At 31.0% G+C, this 16,433-nt stretch overlaps 1 protein-coding gene across 1 annotated transcript in view; it reads left to right on the forward strand.

Annotated features, from left to right (window-relative positions):
* The first annotated feature begins 1,004 nt into the window (after positions 1-1,004).
* LOC129907393 (uncharacterized) overlaps positions 1,005-16,433 on the forward strand; it is a 157,452-nt gene continuing 142,023 nt past the window's right edge. Inside the window, exons 1-7 of the mRNA XM_055983573.1 lie at positions 1,005-1,075; positions 1,300-1,427; positions 1,609-2,052; positions 2,105-2,223; positions 9,986-10,187; positions 10,361-10,501; positions 10,557-10,849. Coding sequence (XP_055839548.1) covers positions 1,020-1,075; positions 1,300-1,427; positions 1,609-2,052; positions 2,105-2,223; positions 9,986-10,187; positions 10,361-10,501; positions 10,557-10,849 — 1,383 coding nt within the window. The 5' untranslated portion in view covers positions 1,005-1,019. The remainder of the gene's footprint in view (positions 1,076-1,299; positions 1,428-1,608; positions 2,053-2,104; positions 2,224-9,985; positions 10,188-10,360; positions 10,502-10,556; positions 10,850-16,433) is intronic.

Below are 16,433 nucleotides of genomic sequence, written 5' to 3' on the forward strand. Positions count from 1 at the left end.
GGCAGCAAATTAATTGCTTTAACCGTTAGATATTCGTATCAAAACCAATGCCCACTGATTTCAATAGTTTTCTTATGACAAGTATGCATTTGCGATTTGAATACGATTATCTTCTAAACGGTTAAAGCAATTAATTTGCTGCCAAGGAACTTTTTATAGAACGTTTAATTCCCTACAAGAAAACATCTTGCTAATTTGAAAATATTGAATTTTCAGTGAATTAGAAAATTTTGAAATTGAAAATTGATTTTTTAATTTTTTTCTCGATTTAAATCGTGAATAACTTCTTCAAAACTCAATTTAGGGAAAATTACTACAAGACCTTTTTTGTAGAGAATTAAATTTCCTATAAGAATCTGTCGAGGTTTTATTTTTCTATTCACTTATTTGCTCATCACAAAATTCCAAAGTGAAACAGGCAAATTGAAAAAACACTTCGATTTTAAAAGCTTAATTACTCGAATACGACTCGTCTGACGAAAATTTTCAATTAGATCTTTTTTGTAGGAAATTTAATTTTATATACCTAAGAAAAAATGAACAGAAATTTTTTTTAATTTGATCGTCTAGCAGTTCTGTTGTAAAACATCATATCATGTATAAAAATAAAAAACACCGATGATAGACCTCTTAAAATTTTTTTTAACGGCTCAAATTTTCACCAAATTTTTTTTTCATCATCCTGAACAAGATTTTCGAAGTAACTTTCAAAAAAAAAATATTTTATTTTTTTGGCCCAGTCTATTATACATCCAAATCAAAGACCCATCCAAGATATCAATTATTTTATGTAACCGCCCAGATCCACATAATGACTGTTTGTCATGCATTTTGCTCTGCAAAAATTTCACATTTTATACATCCAAATCAAAGACCCATCCAAGATATCAATTATTTTATGTAACTTTATTTTTGGGCATTCTTCTTCGTTTTATAGGTATGTATATATTATTTTTTTTCATTATCTGCTACATATATATTTTCCAAATCTAGGTACATACTTCTTTTTTTTTTTAAATATGTTTCACTTTTCGGGCTTAGCATTCTCATCCCTGATCTCAGCGGTAGCAGTAAGGTAAAATAAGTTATTAACACTATTTTTGTATCTTCTTCCCCAAAATTTTAAAGGACTTTATGCGCATGCACCTAATTAATTTATATTGGGTAAAATATATGACTCCACTTCTTTGGTGTGCTGCAACAAAATAAAAGTTTTCTTTAAAAAAAGCCACAAGTCTTTTGAATAATTTTATGTCTAAAAAGTTAAATAAACATGTTTAAAAAGTTTTATCTCAATAGATTTGGGTACAAGTTTGTTGGCTTTGTACTTGTTTTATTATCAAATTTGGACTTCACAATTGAACATGACAAGTTTTATATGGGCAATCATCGAACTGAAAATCAAAATAGTTTGGAATCATGTTTAGGTAAATGTATATGTACAAATAATATTTTCGAACAAATTTTTACTATCTAGAATTACAAAACTTGAATGAGATAAGAACACCTTACTAACACAGAATTGACATGAAAAGATTTTTGGAAAAATCAATTTTAATTATTCAAAGTAATTCTAATCTCTATTTTATCTTCGTTTACAACTCGAAGGTCGATTCGACGTACATAGTAATACAATAATTCGAACTGGTGAATCCCAAGCTATAGGCGGCAAGTTTTTACAGGGCATAGAATTGGATACTCCCGCAAAATGTCAAAGACTATGTTGTGAAACTTCAGATTGCGATGTTTATGTTTTTGAAGAGAAAAATTATGGATATTGTTATTTATTCCAATGTGGTTCTCCTAAAAACTTTCACTGCAAATTTACAAAGCACTCTAACTACACAAGTGCATTGTTGACAAAGTTTAATTCTGTCCTAAAAACAACGCCCAGACCAAATAAAAACGTTATATTAACAAATATATCAACACAAGAAAAAGAATTAATAAGTCTCAAGGCTATGTCGGAAAAATATTTAACTTCTTTAATAAATAATCCACCAAATGCAATCTCAAACGATAATAGGCGAGTGGAAGGAGTGCACATACAAAGTAAGGCATATTTTTAAGTCTTGAAATGTTCAGCTGAATATACTATTTTAAGGTCGAAACTTCACTTGTGGTCGGTTTGAGTTCCCCTGTCATTCTGGAGAATGTATAGCGGTGTACAATGCTTGTAATGGAATTCCTCAGTGCGTAGATGGCAGTGATGAAGGACCAGAGGTAAGAAATTGTATTATTCATTCACTCGACAATAAAAAAATAAATAAATATTGTGGCACAACATGTCATTTATGCGACACAGCTTAAAGGAGCAATGTCTAATGACTTACAACTCTCAACTAGTGTTGCCACTTCCAAAAAAAATTTGCGCAGTAGATCCATACAAAAAATGCAGTAGATAAAAAAAAAATCGCAGTAGATTTTATTTAACAATCAAAATACCCGTTTGTTGAACTTTTAAACTTTTCTTATTACAATCAAACTCATGTACAGAATTTAAATCAAGCATTTGTACTTCCTTTTAGATTTGGACAAAAACACTTTAAGCAGTGTTAATTTTGGTGTTTTGCAGCTTTTTAGAGCTGGTTTTGAGTTAAGAGCAGATTTTGTACATTCCAATACTACTTATTGCAAAAGAATTGGTTTATTATTTCCTTAAAACGATTTTAATTTGATTTGAGGAAGTGCAGTAGATTTGATTAAGTGGCAGTAGATTTATTTTTTGCAAGAAATGCAGTAGATCTACAAATTCTAAAAATAAATTTTATCTCTACAATTTTGATTTTAAAAACATTTTTTAATCCTGCGCAAAATTTTAAAGTTGAAGAAATTACCTAGGGTAAACTGCCCAATCATTGGCACCTTTAGCGAATGTCGCACCAATTTTAGTTCGCAGTTTTTTTCCGTATAGCATAAAACTATTATTAATAATTTTTGTTGTAATTATCAATATCTCGTTTGCTAAGAATATGCCAAAAAAGGCGGAAAGAGTGAATTTTTAAACAAAAAATAAAAATAGTAGCTGTAAATGGTTTTAAACTCAAGGTGCCAATCACATGGGGAGTGGCAACAATAGGGCAGTTTACCCTAACGAATTTCTATCAATAGTTTAATACTTCTTTCAAATTAAATTAATTTTTTTTGTTTTTGATTTGATTCTGAGTTGTATTTGCTTCGTCTTCACTTTCCAAGTATTTTATTAAAGAGTCCACCTTAATTTTGTTTGAATTATTTTCAATTTTGTTTTATGTTTTTTCCTTGTCATAATTTTTGCCGGCAGAATAATGCTTCGAACATTATTTGCCCGCGCAAAATTAAGTGGAGAGTTTTTCTTTACAGCAGCGGTTCCAAATATTTAAATTTTGCGCGTGAACTGCGTACTGCTTGGAAAAATATTCAAGACAAAATTTGTCCCGAGATAATTGTATGAGAAATAAAATTTTTCCCGATCTGCGCACTAGGCTCTAGGCTTCAAATTTGTGTTTCTTTTTTCGTTCAGAGCTCGATTAATGGACTCCCAAATCCCAATAAAATAACTGAGCAGACCAGTTGAATGCTGAACACAAACATTTAGCAATTGAAATTGAAAAAAAAATTCAGACAAATTAAATAATGACGTAAGAGTGCAGTAGTCCGTCTAGGTTCTTTATTTTAATTTATGTTTTAAATTTTGTTTCTTGTTTCTGCAAAAGAAAATTAGAAATAAATAGACATATGTTCAGATGTGTTTTAAAAATAACTCTGAGTGCTCAGAACAAGCTTTATTCAGAGGCTATTCAGAGCCACAGTACACATAATAAGGTAATATATTCCGAACGTTGTCAAAATTTGTTTGTCAAAAATGGGCACCAATCTGTCAGGTCGGCCTTTAATTTTTATATTTCAGTCGCAGTAAACAGGAAATTTGTTTTTGTTTTAATTTATAAAATGTCATTTAAAAATATTATAAATTGAAAAATAACAAATTTTCTTCGTGTTTCATCGCGGAAAATGGTAAATAATTGTTTAAAAATTAGTGGTGTGCGTGGTTTATCGGTTTTTGTGCGTTTTTCGTCGGTATTTTAAACAATTTAGAATTCGGTAGCTGACATTGGTCGCCAAAGTGTCATGTTTTGACAATCTGGCGACCAATGTCAGTTCGGAATATATTACCTTTTTATGTGTACTGTGATTCAGAGCGTACTCAAAATGTTCTGACTCTGTTCAGAGCTTTTTTCTGAGTTAAAAAAGAAAAACGTCTACCCATAAACTCATCCATTTCCATACCCACAACTTCAATTCAACTCAAAGTCCATTACATTGCATGTGTGTAGGATGTAGGTAGGTGTGTTCTTTTGCACTGCTTCTACGTTTCTATTCAGATGTCAAACCAAAACAAGAACACACAACAACATAATGAAATAATAGCCCAAAGAGGGAATTTTCTATGGAATGGGAAAGCTCGAAAGCCTTTTTTCATTTAATATTTTATTCTTGTTTAAATTAAACGTTTCATACCTCAAATTTTAACGGTAGTGTCCAACTTAATTTAAGCACAGACATAGTACAGGAAAGTTAGTAAAAAAACAGGGATATTGTGGAACGAAATATAGGACGGCTGAATTTTTCAAATCTAAAAGAGGAGTATTAGAAAAGCTTAAGTCCTGGTTTTCGGGACGCCACCCCCCTGGCGAAATCCGCCATTTTGGAAAACGCGAATCGCTCTATATCTCCAAAACTATTTGTCTTAGAGAAATAGTTATCAGACCAAAGTTCTTGGAAATTTAATAATCTTTTTCTTTGTCATACATTATTTTTCTATGCGGGCAATAGTTTTGAGGTTATGTTGTTTTAATTTATTTTTTTTCGGTTTTAAGTTTTTATCATTCCCGCTAATAGTATTCTCATTTTTTAAAAAGTTAAAGTTATAGACCATCAAATAACCAATAATTTGATATATTTTTGAAAGTCATGCGATGTATAAGTCGAAAGTTATTGATCTGAAAACTATAGACTAAGTCAGGAAAGTTAGTAAATAAAACAGGCATTTTGTTAAACGAAATATAGGAAGGCTGATTTTTCAAATCTGAAATAAAGGTATTAGAAAAGCTTAAGTCCTGGTTCTCGGGACGTCAACCCAATGGCGAAATCCGCCATTTTGAAAAACGCAAATTGGTCTTTATCTAATAAACTATTGGCTTGACCGAATAAGTTACGTCACTAAAGTTGTAGGTAATATTAATATCTTTTCTTGTGCATTCACTGTTTTTCGGCGAGGACAACACTTTTGAGGTTTTGATGTTGTTTCATTTTTTATTTTTCGTTTTTTTATATTTTTCTCAGTATCTATGATAGAAAGTAAATTTTTTAGCATGATTAAAGTTGTAGAACATCAAATTTCCATTAATTTGGTATACTTTTAAAGATTATATGACTTTTCGAACCAAAGATACGGATTTTTGAGAGCAATCCCTTTCAATAAATATACTAATATGTTTTTGCATAAGATACGAAAAAAAGACTAAATCGTGTACGTAATGCAAAAACAAGAAACATATGATATGAGAGAGAGTTGTTAAGGTGGGTAATGGTAAAATTTAGAATGTTGTGGTACACATATTTTGTTTTAAGTCAAACATCCAAATTTTATGATTCTAAGGCCGTGTGTGAATTGCGTTAAATAGTTAACACTGTGTAAAATTTTTGACACTATTGAGGTGAATAAAACAATTTCAGCTGTTAACAATTTATTGGGCTCTGGGCTCTGGGACCTGGTTAAATTTGAGTTAAATTTTGTTTGCAGATGGTTTTGTTTTGTTTTTTTTTTTTTTTTTATTAAAAAGGAGTATCATGGCAGAAAAAAGGCAAAAAAAAATTTAAACAATAATTTTTTTTTGAAATTTTTTTGTTCACCTCAGTAGTGTCAAAAATTTTACACGGTGTTAAATATTTAAAGCAATTCACACTCGGCCTAAAACATTATGTTTCTAACATAGGTAGAGACTGAGAAAAATAAAAAAAAAAAACGAAAAATAAAAAATAAAACAACATAGCCTCAAAAGTGTTGTCCTCGCTGAAAAACAATGAATGTACAAGAAAAAATATTTATATTACCTTCAACTTTGGTAACTTATTTGGTCAAGTCAATAGTGTAGCAGATACCTATAGACCAATTCACGTTTTTCAAAATGGCGGATTTCGCTCGGAGGATGGCGTCCCTAGAACCAGGACTTAAGCTTTTCTAATACCCTTTTTTCAGATTTGAAAAAATCAGCCTCCCTATATTTCGTTTCACAAAATGCCTGTTTTATTTACTAACTTTCCTGTACTTAGACTATAGTTTTCAGATCAATAACTTTCGACTCATACATCGCATGACTTTCAAAAATATACCAAATTATTGGTAATTTGATGGTCTATAACTTTAACTTTTTAAAAAATGAGAATACTATTAGCGGGAATGATAAAAACTTAAAAAAACCGAAAAAAAATAAATTAAAACAACATAACCTCAAAACTATTGCCCGCATAGAAAAATAATGTATGACAAAGAAAAAGATTATTAAATTTCCAAGAACTTTGGTCTGATAACTATTTCTCTAAGACAAATAGTTTTGGAGATATAGAGCGATTCGCGTTTTCCAAAATGGCGGATTTCGCCAGGGGGGTGGCGTCCCGAAAACCAGGACTTAAGCTTTAATTATATACAGATATCGCATCCCATAGAAAAAAAATTGTCATCAAAATTTTTTCCAGCCGACACGTTTCAGCCGACAAGAGCCTTTTAAATTGGAATCAAAAAGGAGAAGAGAATTTTTCAGCCGACAAAAAAGCTTTTTTTTTAATTTAAAAAGAGAACAATAAAAAGGATCTCTTACGACCATGACCTTACTCACTCTCCCGCGAAAATAAAAAAAGGAGTGCAACCAAGTGGATAGATAGACGTGATTTCAATTCGTCTTTGACTTTCTAAGCAATCAGCTGCTGTGAAATATTTCAAATAGGTATATATCGTCGGCGTAAAGCAAAATTGTTCTAAGTACATAGGATTCCTTAAGGACTAAGAACAATTTTGCTTTACGCCGACGATATGTACATAAGCTGTATGTAATTGAAAATATTTTATAAGAGAGTGTCGGCTGATTTTGAGATTTCCTGGGCACTGGGCACCGATCAGATTGTTCAATTGTGTGTAGACATATAGACATACATACATGATATGAGGTGCAGAGTGTTGGTGAAATATGAACATGAGCATAGTGTGCGTCTGTGCGTATCTGCTTATACCTACATTAAGCCGATGTCGTTGGGCGACATGACGTCTGCGTGCAAAAGGCGGCCCATAGACAAGATACTTGTGTGTTCGCTCCGGTGTTCACACAAGTGTGGTGTCTGGTGTGTATGCGTCGCTTAAATCTGTGAAAATTTTGGTAGATGGATAGGTAGGTAAGCAAGTTCTTAGATGAACTTTATTTTTTTGATGGAAGCAAGAAAAAAAAGCAGGGTTGTAAAAAATCTTTTTTAAAACAAATATTTACTGCAACTTGATATTGTTTCGCATTAAAAAAATACTATTGCACCATCTTTATTGACAAAAACAATTTTTGTACCTATTGCAAATAAAAAAATTCTCCATAGAAAAAACAAATCAATGCAAAGCTAGAATCCATGAGCAGCGGGCACCCCAGACATAGTAAGAAAAATTCTCAGGTAAGTTTTCAGGTGTTATCAATGAAAAAAGTTGATCAATTCAGGGTTAATCCAATACGGTATCACTTTATTGTATCCTTAATTAAGTCTAAATGTTTAAAAAATAGTTGACGAATGGTTAATGTTTCATAAATTAATTTATCAACAAGTCCAGCCACGTAAAAACAAAAAATAAAGAGGTTTTTTAGAAAAAAGTAGTTTTGGTTTTTTGTTAATTTTTCAAAAATCACAAAATATTTTTCAATTTGGTTTTTTGTTTTTGTTTAAAATTGAATAAGAGCATCGAATTTAATAAACTAAATTAATACTTAATTTTTATTTTAAAAATTAATTTTTCAAAAACTGTGCCATAAAATGGCTTTCTTTAAAATGTTTGTAAAACACAAGGGTTTTGGCTTTACAAAAAGGTGTAACACGTTATTGTGTTACACCTCCCCTCCCTTCCATACGATTTTTTTTCTTGTCCCGACCTAACCTACACGCTCTAGCTTTTTGGCACATTACTCCTGAATCACCCTGTATAATTGAATATGAATAAAAAAAAGCTTCAAAAAATTCAAAAATTTTTGAGAAACCCGACCTTTTCTATAAAAGGTTTATTTTGGTCCTAAAGCAAATTTTCCCTCTACGGAATCACTCTTAGTTACCAATTTTCAAGTAGGAAAATCGCTACAGATCGAGATAGAGGCAGACAGTCAAAATTATTGCGAGACCCAATCTTCGCTTTTTGTTATCTCGAGTTCGATTTTTTTACGAACTCTTTACTTTTCCGTAAATCGTAAGCCGCAAGTAAAAAAATGAATTTAAATTTTAAAGAATATTTTTTGGAAAAAAATAATTAATTGAAAAAAAAACGTTTATTGCAACTGAAAAAAAAAATGCATCAATAAAAAAAATTGTATAAGGTACAACAGAAAAATATTTTCATTAAAAAAAATAATTATTGCAACTAAAATTGTAAGAAGTTCGACGAATATTAAAAATGAACTACTTATTGCCCACACCCCCACACTTTGCATTGATTTGTTTTTTCTATGGAGAATTTTTTTTATTTGCAATAGGTACATTTTTTTTAAGGCAAAATATTGTTTTTGTCAATAAAGATGGTGCAATAGTATTTTTTTAATGCAAAACATTATCAAGTTGCAGTAAATAGTTGTTTTAAAAAATATTTTTTACAACCCTGCTTTTTTTCTTGCTTCCATCAAAAAAATAAAGTTCATCTAAGAACTTGCTTACCTACCTATCCATCTACCAAAATTTTCACAGATTTAAGCGACGCATACACACCAGACACCACACTTGTGTGCACACCGGAGCGAACACACAAGTGTCTTGTCTGTGGGCCGCCTTATGCACGCAGACGTCATGTCGCCCAACGACATCGGCTTAATGTATAAGAAGATACGCACACTATGCTCATGTTCATATTTCACCAACACTCTGCACCTCATATGTATGTCTATATGTCTACACACAATTGAACAATCTGATCGGTGCCCAGTGCCCATGAAATCTCAAAATCAGCCGACACTGTCTTATAAAATATTTTCAATTACATACAGTTTATGTACATATCGTCGGCGTAAAGCAAAATTGTTCTTAGTCCTTAAGGAATCCTATGTACTTAGAACAATTTTGCTTTACGCCGACGATATATACCTATTTGAAATATTTCACAGCAGCTGATTGCTTAGAAAGTCAAAGACGAATTGAAATCACGTCTATCTACCCACTTGCACTCCTTTTTTTATTTTCGCGGGAGAGTGAGTAAGGTCATGGTCGTAAGAGATCCTTTTATTGTTCTCTTTTTAAATTAAAAAAAAGTTTTTTTGTTGGCTGAAAAATTCTCTTCTCCTTTTTGATTCCAATTTAAAAAGCTCTTGTCGGCTGAAACGTGTCGGCTGGAAAAAATTTTGATGACAATTTTTTTCTATGGGATGCGATATCTGTATATAATTGTCTGTGCCTTAAGTTTAAATAGGTTTTTATTTTAAAATAAAACAATTTTTTTATAGAGATTTTCAATTTAGATGTCACTTGGTACATATCTAGTAGATCCAATATAACCTATTCTATCGTATTTTTTTTTTTTTCTTTATAATTTAAACTAAAGCTTGACTAGTGATCAAACCGAATGGTGTATGCGGTAACGGTACGGGTATTTGTAGTTTGGAAATTTTTTCCTACAATTACCCGTATCGCTACCGCATACCTACACCCTTCGGCTTCGGTGCGGTCAAGCCTTAATTGTTTTTCATTGAATAATATAGATTTTAATTTAATATTTTAGTGTTTAGAACCCGCAGATATCAATTCCAACAATTATAATCGTCAACATTTTAAACCAGAAATAGTTCAAAATACCTCAACTTACACACAGAATTCCAATATGCTTGAGAATAGCCATAGAGCGAAAACTTCTATTTTGGAAAACAGACACAATAATTTGGACGAAAAAAAGAAGGAACATATTGACGAATCAAAGATTTTAGGTATGTAACTAAAAAACGAAACCATTTCAAACTGGTACGAAATGCGGAAATTACCAATTATTGTAAAATAAATAAATTGAATGGAATTAAATCTAGAGTTTTCTTTTCACTAATGCGTTTTTAGGTACTTTAAATTAATTTTTTTTAAATTTAACATACAACATTTTTTATAGGCAACGAAAACGGCGTAGTTCAAAATGTGTTGAACTTGGAACAATCTAATGAAAAACTGTTTGAGAATCAAAGAGAAATAAATGCAGAACTACCTAAATTAAACACCGAATTTCCAACACTTCAAATTGCAGAAGAGAAAGGTTCGTTGCCTTAAATAATTAAATATTTTAGTTATATTTTTGATTTTTAATTTAGCACTCAATTTGAATGAAAATTTTAAATGGCCAACGCAACAGCGTCAACCATACCATAGTGTGACAGATGCACCGCAGTATTCTAATACATTTTATCAACCAATATCTAAATTTGAGGAAAACCATAAACATGTGTCTACAATAAATGAAGAAATTAAAGATTCGAAGTCCCGGCTATCAAATCAAGATCCACAAACTAAGACCAGACTACAAACCAACAAAGATTTTGAGGAGACAAATGGCATACAAATGGTTCACTCGGAGAAAAATGTCAAGAACTCTAAGAAAGATTTGGTATATATATTTGCAAAAAAAAAAAAAAAAATATTTTACCTATAACTCAGCTAAACATGCTTTTGCAGTAGAAAACTCAGTGCAAGCCACGCTTAATATTCGGAAAGCCTGGACGGCCGGAAGATTATTATGTTAACGTAATGTTTCTTCATGAAATTAAGTTCTTGTAAAATCATCAGTGTCTGTTCATATTCTGCCGTAAGATCATGGTACCATTGATAAAGGCGGTGCAGTGCACACTTTTTTTATGGGGATGGGAAAAACCGGCCGGTTTAAACCGGTTTCGGTTTTTTTGCTTCGGTCAACCGGTTTTTTTGGTTTTTTTTTTGTCTTCCCGTTAAACCGGTTTTTGCAAAAAACCCGAAAAAAAAATCGGAAAAAAACGTTGATCAAAAAAGACCCGACGAGACAAAAAACTGAAAACCCTGAAAGCACAGACAATTATATATATAATTAAGGTGGAATTAAGTCATTCCTACGAAAGAAAATGTGGAAAACCGGCGCCCTTGTCAAAGCATAAACTTTCCCGCTTTCGCATCGGTGAAAAGCATAGATTCTGGGATGAAAAATGGTTCGACGTCGAAGTTCGACGATTATTATTAGAAATGAACTATTTATTGCCCACACTTTGCGCATTGATTTGTTTTTTCTATGGAGAATTTTTTTATATTTACAATAGGTAGGTACATTTTTTTGTAAGGCAAAATATTGTTTTTGTCAATAAAGATGGTGCAATAGTATTTTTTTAATGCAAAACATTATCAAGTTGCAGTAAATAGTTGTTTTAAAAAATATTTTTTACAACCCTGATTTATTTTTTTGTATTTTTTGCATCCATCAAAAAAATAAAGTTCACCTGTTTGAATTTAATTCAAATGTAAACAAAAACATGAATAGAATTCGCCAATTCATTCACTCTACTCTATCTAAGAACCTGCTTACCTACCTATCCATCTAACAAAATTTTCACAGATTTAAGCGACTCATACACATACATACACACCAGACAACACACTTGTGTGGTCACCGGAGCGAACACACAAGTGTCTTGTCTGTGGGCCGCCTTATGCACGCAGACGTCATGTCGCCCAACGACATCGGCTTAATAAATAAGAAGATACGCACACTATGCTCATGTTCATATTTCACCAACACTCTGCACCTCATATGTATGTCTATATGTCTACACACAATTGAACAATCTGATCGGTGCCCAGTGACAGCCGACACTGTCCTTTAAAAAAATTTTCAATTACATACAGTTTATGTACATATCGTCGGCGTAAAGCAAAATTGTTCTAAGTCCTTAAGAAATCCTATGTACGATATATACCTATTTGAAATATTTCACAGCAGCTGATTGCTTAGAAAGTCAAAGACGAATTGAAATCACTTCTTTTTATCCATATGCACTCCTTTTTTTTATTTTCGCGGGAGAGTGAGTAAGGTATGGTTGCAAGAGATCCTTTCTTATTGTTCTCTTTTTAAATTAAAAAAAAAGCTTTTTTGTCGGCTGAAAAATGCTCTTCTCCTTTTTGATTCCAATTTAAAAAGCTCTTGTCGGCTGAAACGTGTCGGCTGGAAAAAATTTTGATGACATTTTTTTTTCTATGGGATGCGATCAGGGATGAGAATGCTAAGCCCGAAAAGTGAAACATATTGCCCAAAAAAACGAAGTAGATTTGGAAAATATGTAGCAGATAATGAAAAAAAATATACATATAAAACAAAGGAGAATGCCCAAAAATAAATATATTTAAAAAAAAAGCCCAGCACCGATTTAAATGAGGCCTACATGGCTTGAAAGCGTATCACTCGTACATAACAAATATGAACTTTTTTCTCAAAAAGCCATCCCCTTAATTGCTATAATGATTTTTAATTTCAAATTATAAAGTGTTTTTTTTTTGCAAAACTATTTTCATTCAGGGAAGTCAGATTAACTTGGTCTTAGTTCCATGAGCAAAGATGTGCCATCTGCCATAAAATAACCTAAGATTGTTTTTTAAATGCCGCTGTCTGCTTTATTTTATGCAAAATGCATGACCGGGCCCACAGCCATTATGTGGATCTGGGCGGTTACATAAAATATTTGATATCTTGGATGGGTCTTTGATTTGGATGTATAAGATGTGAAATTCTTGCAGAGCCTAGTGAGCTAATTCACAAATAAAGTGCACTAACAATGCGTTTTTTTAAATGACTTTTTCGATTATCAAAAAATGAAACAAGACGACACATCTTAAACGAAATTTTGTTCCTTAGAAAAAATTTGTCAAACGAAGTAGAAATAGGTTGCTACGTAGCAGATACATCAAAATAAATTAATGAAGTAGATCTGCTACATATGAAGTAAATACTCATCTCTGGATGCGATATCTGTATATAATTGTCTGTGATGACGTGATACTCAATCTCAAAGACTACGTAAAAGAGAATAAAGAATCAAAATTCCAAAGAGAAAAAAAGCATTTTAAATTTTCTCAAATTTTTGATTGAAAAGAGCTTTTTTAAAACCTCTTCAAAGTGGTGATTTTCAGTTTCATATCGCTGGCTGAGAATTATAAGGGTGTATTTCATACAAAATACAAAAAATGATTTTTATACACCAAAATGTTCGTAATTTCAAGGGCTTTCAGATAAGATTTAAAAAACTAATGGCGACGGTACAGGTAAAAAACACATACAACTTTCATGATTTCACATAAATGTATTAATAAAATAAGGTTCTATGTTATTCAAACTGCAACATAGAACCCTTTTACTGATTTTTTTCAAACAAAAACATACATTGATTTAAGTTACATAGAACTTTTTTACGCAAATTTTTCAAAATGAAATCATATGGAAAAGATCTTTTTTTTTAACTAAAGTAAAAATAAAAGATCTTTTGATGTTTCGCTGGTATTGAGCAACAGGGGTGGAGTCGGCTAGCTTGATAGTCAATAGTTGACAGTCAAAAACGACGATTTTGCTCCATAATTCGTCGTTTTTGACTATCAACTATAGACTATCAAGTTAGCGGATTTCACTCCGGGGCATTTGCTAAACAGCAAAGAATTTTTGTATCTCGTTCTGTACTCTTTAAACCAAAATATGTATGCTATCCAACCTTAACTTTTGAATAATTCATTCGGATTTCCTAACCTAGATAATCTAACATTATAATTAAATTAGATTAATGTTTTTTGTGTGCCAAGAATCGGAAGTGATTCTTTGAAAACTTTTTTTTCATAATCGAGGTTGGGAATTTCATAGTTCGTATTAATGGTTTATTTAATTAATGGTTTGGTTTAAAAGTTAAAGAAACACTTAATTCCTTAACTTAAAACAAAAGAAGTCAAAACTCAAAAAGTACCTAAAAAGTACCTTCGGACAAACCTAAGATATACTAGGATAAAGCGACTGTAAAGGAGATTCAGCTTTCACCTTAGTACCCAAAAAACAAAAATATTAAACAAAAAATTAACTAATTTTTAGTTGGAAAAAAATTGGAAAAAATTGAGTATTTTTTTTTCAAAGGTCAAGATTTTACCCTACATCTACTAACCGAAGTGAACTCTTCGTTATTCATCTTCGTTATTCATCTTTATTTCTATTAATAGTTTCATCGAATAAAACTTTTTTTTTTTTACTTGAAGCAAATTTACTTACGTTATACATGGAGACAAATAAAGCACTAAGAATCAAGACGATACTCTTTTAAAATCCAATCCTCTTAAATTAACCCTCTACTGCATGAATTATGAACGAAGTGAAATAAAAATTTTTTTAACAATATTTTACCTTTATTAGGGATTGAAAAAAAGTATTACATAGAAATTTTTATTTTCGTACATATATATATGTTTTTAGAAAAATAAACCATATATGGTTTAGTATGCAGCAAGGCGATTTCCAGCAAAAAATTAATAACCCATATATGGTTTAGTATGCATTCAAGATATGTTTTCAAAATATGTTTTTATTACATTGGGCTATTCCTTTTCGTGGAATTTTTTAACAATATTTTACCTTTATTAGGGATTGAAAAAAAGTATTACATAGAAATTTTTATTTTCGTACATATATATATGTTTTTAGAAAAATAAACCATATATGGTTTAGTATGCAGCAAGGCGATTTCCAGCAAAAAATTAATAACCCATATATGGTTTAGTATGCATTCAAGATATGTTTTCAAAATATGTTTTTATTACATTGGGCTATTCCTTTTCGTGGAATTTATTCAAACAGTTTCTTTTATCATTGCAGCAAAAGAACACCTTCCATTTTCTAGACATTGTGTACGTCTTCAGTCCGCAAATTTGACATATTTGGCGTTTTTTTTGCCATTCAGGCATATGGTCGATGCTTTCAGTTCGTACTGAATTCAACGGATTTTGCACTTGGTGTTTTGTTAGTGAATTGGAGTTTCGGGATTAGATAGGGCTGGGCTTCCGTGACTTATTTAACTCCCTCACCTTTGTTTTGTTGCATCTCTGCTTTGATCACCTGCCAAAGTTGAAGGGCATAGGTTTTCCAGATTTGCATAAGTGTTCGGAGATGGGTTGTTTGATGTTAAAAAGAGCCAGAATCTGAAGCTTGATCGTCATTACTTCGAAAGCCATCACGAGTTATAGCACTTACACACTTATTTCTTCCATAGAAAGTCTTGGAATTCATTTTTCAAAAAAAATAAAAATCCCACAAAAATCAGTAACTCAAGTCACCAACGCATGATAACCCATATATGGTGTTTTAGAAAAAACTCAAAAAAAGACAAAAATTATTATAAAAACAAAAAACAAACTTCATAAACATTAAAAAGCATAATAAATACAAACAAAACTTATTTTTCATTTGATGCAACTTACTTGCTTATTATAAAAAAACACTTGAAAAGTACACACTTTTATTCACTGATTTGCACTTAAGACATGCTCTTGAAACTATGACTTTATTTCAGAATCATGACTCTCTTACTAATAATTAACGCCGGTTATTTATACAAAAATAGACATAGTTTTATTATAGATTTTTGTTTTTTGACATTTGGTGCAATATAACGGAAATAAATCGAAATGAAATCGATAAACCATATATGGGTTAGTATGCGGTAGAGGGTTAATAAGATTACTAATAAAAATAAGTAAAATTTGATTAAACTTTTTTTAAATCAAAGTGAACTTCATTTTAACAAGAATTTCTTCTTAAGAAAATTTAAGTGTAGATACCTGCTAAGATTGAAATGATTTTTCATTAATTTTAATTGCATTATTATTAAAATTAAAATATAAAACAAACTTTAAATTTTGTTTGGAATATATTTTACACTGTAGATGAATTTCTAAAACGACTGTCTTTTTAGCAAAAAAACATGAAAAAATCCGATTGATTTAGAGTAAAATTTTCTCAAGTGGGCCACCTAAAACCGACTTCTCGAATTTGATACTTTTTTTTGTATATATTGGAAGATTTTTATGTTAAAAATAATATTCCAAAGTATTTTTGAAAAATTTCAATTTTGTTAAAAGTTATAAACAAATGAAATTTTTCAGGTCTTTTTGTTAAAATGGCTATATCTCAGCAATGAAATGATAAA

This window comes from Episyrphus balteatus, chromosome 1 (genome assembly GCF_945859705.1).
Source record: "Episyrphus balteatus chromosome 1, idEpiBalt1.1, whole genome shotgun sequence".
In the NCBI taxonomy this organism is placed as follows: domain Eukaryota; kingdom Metazoa; phylum Arthropoda; class Insecta; order Diptera; family Syrphidae; genus Episyrphus; species Episyrphus balteatus.